At 38.8% G+C, this 10,361-nt stretch overlaps 1 protein-coding gene across 5 annotated transcripts in view; it reads left to right on the top strand.

Moving 5' to 3' along the window:
- The window catches only part of LOC106875413 (histone deacetylase complex subunit SAP130), a 56,156-nt gene that overhangs the window by 39,610 nt on the left and 6,185 nt on the right, over positions 1-10,361 (top strand). For 3 of the 5 annotated variants that reach the window (XM_014923536.2, XM_014923532.2, XM_014923538.2), the window contains 9 exons: positions 694-810; positions 1,929-2,190; positions 2,605-2,714; positions 3,264-3,488; positions 3,786-3,957; positions 5,029-5,151; positions 6,678-6,817; positions 7,521-7,617; positions 8,215-8,333. In XM_014923536.2, the coding sequence (XP_014779022.1) occupies positions 694-810; positions 1,929-2,190; positions 2,605-2,714; positions 3,264-3,488; positions 3,786-3,957; positions 5,029-5,151; positions 6,678-6,817; positions 7,521-7,617; positions 8,215-8,333 (1,365 nt within the window). The remainder of the gene's footprint in view (positions 1-693; positions 811-1,928; positions 2,191-2,604; positions 2,715-3,263; positions 3,489-3,785; positions 3,958-5,028; positions 5,152-6,677; positions 6,818-7,520; positions 7,618-8,214; positions 8,334-10,361) is intronic. The other 2 variants (XM_014923537.2, XM_014923535.2) reach the window with 2 other exon arrangements.

The raw sequence follows: 10,361 nt of genomic DNA, 5'->3' as shown, positions 1-10,361 counted from the left end.
TATATATATATATATATATGTGTATGTTTGTGTGTCTGTGTTTGTCCCCCCCAACTTCGCTTGGCAACCGATGCTGGTGTGTTTATGTCCCCATAACTTAGCGGTTCGGCAAAAAGAGACTGATAGAATAAGTACTAGGGTTACAAAGAATAAGTCCTGGGGTCGATTTTCCTGACTAAAGGCGGTGCTCCAGCATGGCCGCAGTCAAATGACTGAAACAAGTGAAAGAGTACCTCTGATTTGTTAAGTTTGTGAAAAAAGCCGACTGCTTGATAAAACAACCAGTCTGGTATTGGAAACCTGAGCCCTGAACTATCTTGATAGACAGCAGTTAATCAAAGCTAATGCGTAATTTAATAACTCTTTGCATCCCACTAGGATTCCGTTCACGACCCCTCAGTGGGTCGCGACTCATAGTTTGGGAACCACCGGGTTATAGGATTCCCTCGTCATCATTGTACAAACACAACTTGGCCTTCTTGTTATTATAACATTGCTTTTGCAAACACACATGTAAATGTTCAAGTCAGCTGTATGTGACCCTACAGTGTCGTTCTAAAAATCTACAATTACATTAAAATCTTGAAGCTACAATATAATGCATAATCAATTGAAAACAATGTGAATGCACAAACATTTAACGAAATAATCTGAATACCAAAGGGTTAATTGTAAAATTGTTTGTTTCAATAGCGATCAGCATGCCTAACCAACCAGCTGCCACGTCCAGCAGTTCTGTTACCCAAGCTGCTGCAGTCTCAACCACAGCCACGACGTCTACGACATCAATACCTTCATCCATACCAATTGGTGAGTATCTGTCTTTGTCCTTGCGACTTTTATTGCCATGTGAGTAAGTTAACATACATAGACATATCTTGGAGCCACATCAACATCATAGTAATGTGATCTCTTGTTACTGTACTTGTATCCTGTTTCTTTGGACAGTATGTTTCAGTCATTTGACTGTGGCCATGCTGGAGCACCACCACGAAGGGTTTTAGTTGAGCAAATCGACCCCAGGACTTTTTTAAAGCCTAGTACTTATTCTATCAGACTCTTTTGCCAAACTGCTAAGTTATGGGGACGTAAACACACCAACACTGGTTGTCAAGTAATGGTGGGACAAACAAAGACCACACACAGACATACATACACACAAACACACACACACACACAAACACACACACACACACTCAATGGGCTTCTTTTGGTTTCTGTCTACCAAATCCACTTACAAGGCTTTGGTCAGTCCAAGACTATAGTAGAAGACATTTGTGCAAGGTGCCATGCAGTGGGACTGAACCCGGTGCCATGTGATTGGGAAGCGAGTTTCTTACCATACAGCCATGCCTGCTAAACATTTTCAGTCACCTCTCTCTATATATCAGTGGTTCTCAACAGGGGGGCCATATAAGATTTAGTTATTAAAAATTACGTGCAATAAATTGCTTATACTTCTACAATACAGAAAATATTTTAGCAATTTCTTGATACAATTCCAGTCTAAGTGGTGTGTGTAATGTGTTGGAGACTACAGATCACTTTTCAAGTACCATGTTTAGCAACCTCTGTGTTTGTTGTGGGTCGGTTTGTGCCAAGTTAAATGCAGCAACAATGATATAGAATATACAGTGTCGTCTTCATCCACAGTTAATAACATGTATAGTACACTGTTTAGCCCTAGGTCAACTAAGACAATATGATATGACTTAGTTGCTATCTCTAGCAAAATTTGAAGTGTGTGGAGGTTCCTTCATTTGCTCATGCACAACAGGTTTAGTCTTCTGGAAAATCTGTTTGTTGACCTCTGTATTATAGGTCAGCTGCCATGGTTGAATGGTGACACAGTTGATCTTATTGTTGTGTGTATGTTACGAGTATTTGATTTCTTGGAATGTCTAAAAATGTATTTATTTCCCCTTCAGCTAAAGTGACACCACAGCGTCAACAAGCGTCATCACACATCACGCAGGCTGCAGCAGCGGCAGCGGCAGCAGCAGTGCACCCCATAAACCAGGAAACGCGATCTGATAGCCAAAGCCATGGTCAACCAACCCAGACTGCTGCCACCAACAACTACTTCATCCCTGCCCAGGCCCCAAGAGCATCAGCAGGTTGTACTTCTTTGGCCACCACTATATCAAGTGGTAACCCTACTGTTACACACACTGACAACAGACAAGAAGGGTAAGTGGGTTTTTTAACCTTTTAGCATTTAAACCGGCCATATCTGGCCCAGATATCCTTGTTTTATACTCAAACCAACCAAATCTGGCCTCCCATACCTACCCTACAATGTCATTCAAAACATAAACAATCACATCAGTGAAATCTCAAAGCTACAAGATAATGCCTGACTAATTTAAACAGTGTGAATGAATGAGTGTTGCATTTGACAGTAATCCAAATACTCGAGGGTTAAAGGATATGAGAAAAGACTTGTGTGTATGGTCATTTTGTTTTACATCTATTTTTTTGTGTTGACATGAGTTAGACAGAACTTCTGTGGCTGGGTGTGCTTCTTGTTGCCAACCTTTATGTGCAGATACTTGACATTATATGAATTGTGTTGATTTTTTGTTTGTTTCTTTTAATTGACAGCCGTGCCACAGTTGTACCACACATGCAGCAGTATATGCAACCAGAGTTGATTTATAAGATGTCCTACCCTGTTTATCCTATGTCTCATGCCACTGTTCGGCCAAGTATTAGTAAGTTTTCCTCTTTTGCTTTCCGATTATTATTTTTACCTTTTTACCATTTAAACCAGCCATAACCAGAGCAAATATTCTACTTGTTTCATGTTTAAACCAGCCAAATCTGGTGTCTCATGGCTCTTTATGTTCTAAGTTTAAATCCTGCCAAAGCACTAGTAATATACTGAGGTGATTCATAAGAATGCCTTGCAGTATTTGTTCCAGCTCTTTGCATTCTGAGTTCAAATTCCACCATGGCTTACATGGGTGGTAGACCTAATCTGTTGTCCCATTTAACATCAGTACATGACACCTTGCATGCTTTTAGCAGTGTCCACTCTGTTGTATACATTCAGGCAAGGTCTCCAATTTAGTCACATTTTTCCCTCCTTCCCTCTCATCTCTTGGAGGTCCTGAAAGAGGCATGGACATTGCTCTCCTTTCTAAGTAGACTATAAAAGAAAAGTGCAATTTAATTGACATAACACCTAGACTAAAAAATGTTGTGGCTTTGTGCCAGTGTGTCTCCATCATTATTATTGCTGTTGTTATTTTATTATTTAGTATCGAGTAATACTGCTAACTACTCTACCACACTACCAACAGCTGGCGGTCACTGTATGAACCTGACTCAGAACACCTCTGCTATGCATGTTAACTCTATGCTAGTCGCTGTTGATCCCCTGCGAGGTTCGTTTCCTGTGACGTCTCAATACACTCCAGCACAGGCTGTCAGCACCACGATGACAGCAAACACCACCACTCCTGTAGTAACAGCCACGCAAGAAAGTGAGTTTATCTTTTCCTTTTTTTTTTTTCTCTTTGTTTTAACCACCACCACCATCGTTGTCGTCATCGCCACCATCAAGTTTAAAATGACTACATTTTGGTAAAACAGTCTGGGTAGCCATAGGGTTGAACTAGTTGAATTAAACCAATAACACCTTCAGCAGTAAATGTTTAAAGTGGAATCACTATTCCTGTTTCATAATATTTTAATATTTTCTGTCCTTAAATATTTCTCAGATTTCCAAGTTGAGCTGTGAATGAGTTTTCATTTTTTTGTTCCTCTTCTACATGTTTTAGTGACTCCAACAGCTGAGATTGTGAGTTGTTCAGCACCAACCCCTGTCAGCATTTTGAGTGGAGCTGCCCTCATACAGCAGGCTCCTAGTAGTCTCCCCAATAACACTAACACTCCAAATATCAACAATTCTTCACCGAGACCAAGTATTCTTCGCAAGAGACCCAACGATGGGTAAGGCTTCATTTTGATTTTCTTACTTTTATTTTCGAGTGCTGCACACTTTTAGTGTCTGAAGGAAAAGTTGCTTGCAGTAATGGGCCCTTTGGAACTGGCTTGCATGAATGTAGTCAGCCTGTTGTTGTGTGTATGTGTGAGAGTGAGTGAAAGAGAGAGAGAGAGATGTAAGGGAATGCAATGTAAGAGAATAAATTAATATTTGGATAGAAGAAAGATGCTAAGACAGTATAGAGGGATATTTTTGAAGTGTGAGGTGATTATTTTCGTCTTGAGAATTAAGGCATCTGAGCTAGTCATAGTCTGGATTAGCTTATGCACATATGCTGGAATGGTTGCATCTTTTATCTTTTGTTGCAGCCATGCTGGGGCACCATCGTCAAGGATTTATTTTTAGTTGAATGAATCAACCCCAGTACTTTTTTGTAAAGCCTGGTACTTATTGTATTGATCTCTTATGTTGAACCACTAAGCTATGGAGATATAAGCACACTTACATCGGTTGTCAAGTGGTGGTGTGGGACAAAGATACACATGTATACAACAAACTTCTTTCAGTTTCCTTCTACCAAATCCACTTACAAGGCTTTGGTCAGCTCTGGACTATAGTAGAAGACATTTGCCCAAAGTGCCATGCAGTGGAACTGAACCCAGTTGGGATATGGAATTCACTTCTTAACCATGTGGTATGTGTGTACCCTTGTCATGACAATGTGATGATTGTAAACGAGCATCATACTATGTCGTCTGTTTCCAGTCTTCCTTCAAAAACATATCTGGCCATAGGAAATATTACCTTGCTGGGAAACAGGTATGGGTTGGTGACAGGAAGGCCATATGGCCATAGGAAATCTGTCTCAATAAATTCTGTCTGACCCAAGCAATCATGGAAAAGTAGACAACGTATGTGGTCTATCTAATGATTATCTGTTGCTATCAGCAAGTTGGACTTACATAATGAGCAGAGAAAAAGTTGCTGAATGTTTGCTTTCTGTGGAATGTTTTATGTTTTATTTTACCTAAATTCTATCACCTAATTAGTCCTTTTTTTTTTTTTTTTAATTTCAGTGCTGCTGTCAGTGTGAAGAAATCATTTGGATTACACTCTTCAAGCTCAACTGAAATCACTCAGAGTCCAAGACAAGATTCCATACCTCAGTCCAATACAAGTTCTCCGAAAACTCCAGCTGGGTAAGTTGATTGCTTTGTGAAAAGAAAAAAGAAAATAACTCCTTTAACATTAGAATACTATAGGCTTCCCCTTTACTGTAACTGAGTCTAGCTAAACTTACTTTCACCTTCCCATCGACCACCCTCTCCTTATTAACAATTCTCTACTAACATCAATGATTTCAACCCTCCTTCTCCTCCCACTCTCTAGTAATTCTTACTTTCTCAGTTTTTTTTTCCCTTAATTTTCACTTTTAGACAAAATTTCAACCAATCTTTTGATTATCATTCTCTTCTGAGATTTGAAATTCAAATGAATATTTTTTCTGATTTCTTTCTCTCAGAGTTGATTAAGGTGATTTGAAAGTATTGCAATGCTTTCAAACATTTCGATTTTCCACCCCTTTCTCATGTGAAGGAATGGAACAGGCAGCGTTCACTGCCTTACATAAGTCACTTGGCCTGTGCTGTGTCTAATGGAATTAGTGTTTATACAAGCTGATGGCTGTTCAGCTGAGATGCTGACCTGTTAAACCACTGAGGCCTTTGTGGTTCCTTGCATCCTGCCTCAACCAGGCAAATAACTGGTGGCAATGAGATAGCTGAGTTCAATCCACTGTCTGAACTTTTTTTTTAATTTCTGGTTAAAATGTTATGTTCTACAAGGTCTTTTGTGTCAGGAATAAGTACCAGAACATCTGGTGGGACTGTTATCTGTGATATAGATCAAGGCTTAGGCTTTATAGATATACAGCCTCTCAACACCTGCCACAAAGTCACCTTCACTCTGTCAAGGTGTCTTGTCTTGTGAGTTACTTGGTAACCTCACTATAATTGGTGACAACAAAAGCACCCAGTATACTTTGTGAAGTGAGTGGTGTTAGGGCATCGAACTGTAGAAACCTTATCAAAGCGGATATTGGAGATCGACGTAGCCCTTTAGGTAGCTGATCCCTGTTGAATCATCTAACCCATGCAAGCATGGAGTATGGGTGTTAAATGTGCTTGGTGTAAATGACACCAATGAATCAAGCTCTGCTTATATATAGCACTACAGCCACACTATTACTCAGCTGTGTCGCCATGTATTTTGTTAAGACCATGTGGCATCAAACAGCCGTTTGCAACATGATACAGTGTTACAACAATTGAGCTGCATTCACTGTTATCATGGCAATTATTGTTTTGATGCTTAAATTCAGCAGTTTCCTTGCATATTGGAAAAGAATTAAAAATCCAAAGCATTTGGGTCTCAGCAAATCCCAGATAAAGTTGCATGAGTCTGCTTAGCTAATTATTAATCTATCTTTTCTATTAACTTCAATTCCTATTGGCTAATAAAATAATAGATTTCAAAATCTCTCTTTTTATGGTTCATTACATGGAGTTCAAATAGTTGCTTCTTTTCAAATACTCTCTCCCTTATGCTTTACAAAACTTCTAATACCTGCTTAGTTTTCTGTTAAAATATATATTATAAAATTTATGCAATTGATTTCCAAATTTCCCTTAACCCAAGAATTAAGAGAAACCATTAATTTTTATAGCCCTTTGGTGTATTGCAGTGACAATAGCCAGAGTTCTACAGACACTGCCTTATCTACTGAAGCAGGAAGCACCATTACTCCAACATCAATTGGGGACTGCAGGAACCAGAGTGATTGCTTGGAGACCCATGAACAAAATGGTATGTCTACTTATTTATTTTCTACCACAGCTCCCTTCCTCTGTTTTTATTGCATTAGTTGTTGTTAAGGTTTGCTAAAGTGCTGCTGAAATATTACAACACATTTTGTCTCCCTCTCTAATGATGTTGCCAGTGATTGCAAGCTAGACATAGATCCTGCTTATAAAATGGGTAGGTTTATATCTGATTTTATCAAGTTCAGTATATTTTGGGTATGTATTTTATCAGTCCTAGGTAGATGAAAGCCAGCTAAATTCCAACTTGGATGGAAAGGGATGCGATAAAATACTATTGTGCACTTATTAATTTATTACTACTACTAATAGTAATGAGGCTATTAATTGTTAACATTAATTGTTTATGTTTATAAATGTGCAGGGTTGGTGAATGTTAAAGTAGTTTGTTTCACAGTCATGATGTTTCCACAACATTGCTTGTTGGGCAGGTGTCTTTTACCACTGCTTCAGGGAGATGCAAGCTTTGTGGGTGTAATTAGGTTGATGGTAGCATCGTTGTTATTAAGCATTTGTTTAGGACATAGTTAACACGATATTTCAATGGAAGGTTTTAATTTAAAGCGCTTTAGAATTGGGAGATTGTAACATTGATCTTGGAGTGGTCTCGTGCAGGTTCATATAAAAATTATTAAAGAATTTTCTTTGATTTGTCATCTGAAGTCATATTGTAAACCTCTGTCTTTCAGGTGTCGTTTCATCGTCATTGCTGTCCACTTCAATTCTACCTAATCTACAAAACAATGTTGAAGCTTCACCTCGCAAGAAACCACGTAAACAAATGTTGTAAGTATTTTATGTGTGTATATATTGTGATTTTGCTTAGGCATAGTGGTACTAATAACCAATTGTTACAACTCAGTTATATTTATGCTTTAGAATGAAAATGCCAGGAGAGTACAGTGTACTATCAATTAATGAATGATGAAAGAAAATGTGTTATCTAATCACCCCCATTAGGTTACTGTTGATTCTTACAGCAGAAACGGTTGTAAGCTAATAAAGGTGATTACATAACCCCTTTTCCTTTGTCATCCATTAACATACATACATACATACATACATATATATATATATATATCTGCCAAAACATGTAGCAATGCATTAATAAAAATGAAAAAATCCCCATCTGTGAGGTTATTTCTCTTTACCTACACACACACACACACAACAGGGTGTCCCAGAATTAAGGCAACCAACTTTTTATCAATTTTGCCAAAGCAAAATATTGTTATATTTCGGGTCCAGGCTTTGGAATGCTGTGTTCCCAATTGAAATATTGACAAAATTTAATTTGATTGTTGAGTTTAAGTGGTGGAATAGTATTTCATTCCCTGTCAGGCTGTATGTTCAACTTTTTTGTTTTCCCTCCCCTCTTTTCAGGAATGCCAATGAGGAGCTGAAAGACAACACTTCCACCGATGATGAATACGACAAGCTGGACAAGATGGAAGAAAGTAAAGAGTACAAGTCAAGGGAGATAAAATCTGAAGTTAAAGACGGTGAGTTGCATGATCAGAGCTCTTCGACTTCACTACTCAGTTCTTTCACTTTCGGTCTCTCTCCCTCTCTCACACACACACACACACAGAGTCTTTTACATGTTTTGGCTGTGAATGTGCTGCAGAATGATATCTGCGTGCAGACACACATATGCATAAGATCAACAAAAAGAGCAACAGTGAACTTGCAGTGGGGAGTGGTCAATCCAGTTTTTCAAACGGTCTTTCTTGAGAGAGAAAAGCTCTGAGAAGATGTCAAACTCTGCTGTCTCTAATATCTCTCCACAGTAGTTTCATATGTGAACAGGAAGGAATTGGTGAGAAAACCCGGGTATCTCCACCCTTTTTACTCTTTCAATTGTTTCAGTCATTTGACTGTGGCCATGCTGGAGCACCGCTTTTAGTCGAGCAAATCGACCCCAGGACTTATTCCTTGTAAGCCTAGTACTTATTCTGTCGGTCTCTTTTTGCCGAACCGCTAAGTTATGGGGATGTAAACACACCAGCATCAGTTGTCAAGCGATGGTTGGGGGGGACAAACACAGACACACATACATATCTCTGTCACTCATGCTTCTCATCCTGTAAAAAGGTTGGCAAGCAAGCAAGCACATGAGGTAAAGAAGTGTCTTTAGATAAGTTGAGAACATAGCTACATCTTTAGTGCTAGTGTCATGAAAGAAAGCCAGTCGATTCCATAAAATGGTTGGTGCTGGAAAGGCCGCCCAGACATAGAAACCAAGCCTAAAAAATACAAGTGAAATGACGCCTAACTGATGGACCACTTTCAGTTTCCGCCTGTCAAATTCACTCACAAGGCTTTGGTTGACCTGGAGCTATGGTAGGGACACTTGCCCAAGGTGCAATGAAGTGAAACTGAACCCAAGACCACATTGTTAGGAAGCAAGTTTCCCAACCACACCTGCACTCCGCCTATCAAAAATTCCTCAGCCCTTGCTTTTTTGTATAATTTTTTTCTTCTTGCCTCCACACACACTGCATTAAAAGTCATGTTGAATCTTGCTTGCTTGTGATGTTACTCGGACAAACTGGCGCATAATGGGAAAATACTATGAATTAAGTCCCACCTGAAATGTAAATACGAGCGGAATGAATCAGATAATTGTGAAGATATTAAGGGTTTTCGGGGTGTAAATACCCAAAACTGTGCATAATGGGAAAAATCTCCGAAATTAACTTGAACCCGCAAGGGAAGTAACTCTTACCATTCGATTATACAGTGGCTTGACAACGTAAAATGTTTCTGTGTTCTTTTAAAATTATTTTCAAGTGAATACCATTACAAAAATTCTTTTCGGCATAAATATTTCGTAAAAGACCCGTTCGTAACCTCGGTGTGAAATAATTTTTTTCCAGTGCATTCAATGTTATCTCATTTCCAAAGATTTGGCTGCTATTTCTAGCACAACTTGCTACCACGTAAATGCTATTTGCGATAAAGGACCCGAAATACCTGTTACGTGGTAACAGGGTGTACAAGAAATAGCAGTAAAATCACAGGTAGTCTAGTATATATATATATAAAGTCATAAATGACAGAAAAGTATTGACCTTTTAACAAAAATCCTATAATCATGACAAATTGTTTCATAGCTCAAAAACAGGCAAATAATTTTTATCCTTTCTTCTTGCATATTACTATATATTCTATGTGGTTTGTTCAATGATACATTAAGATTACTTGAATCCATATATTGTGACTTAAAATGTATATATAAAGCAATTAAGAGTATGAAGACCGGGAAAGCCCCCGGCCCATCAGGAATCACTGCAGAGATGCTCAAAATATCTGGCAGTGTTGGCTATAGCCTAGTCACCCGTATTACGAACCAGGTGATACACGAAGGAGTCATACCCAATGACTGGTGTAGCAGCATCATAGTCAACTGCTACAAAGGTAAAGGTGACGCTTTAGATACAAATAATTACAGAGGCATCAAGCTGTTAGATCAGGTTATGAAAGTTACAGAGAGGGTCATAGCCCAACTAATTAGGGAGCGAATCAAT

This window comes from Octopus bimaculoides, chromosome 19 (assembly GCF_001194135.2).
Source record: "Octopus bimaculoides isolate UCB-OBI-ISO-001 chromosome 19, ASM119413v2, whole genome shotgun sequence".
Taxonomy (NCBI): Eukaryota; Metazoa; Mollusca; class Cephalopoda; order Octopoda; family Octopodidae; genus Octopus; species Octopus bimaculoides.
Note: the sequence above shows the minus strand (reverse complement) of the source record. Positions and strands in the feature narration are given on the sequence as shown.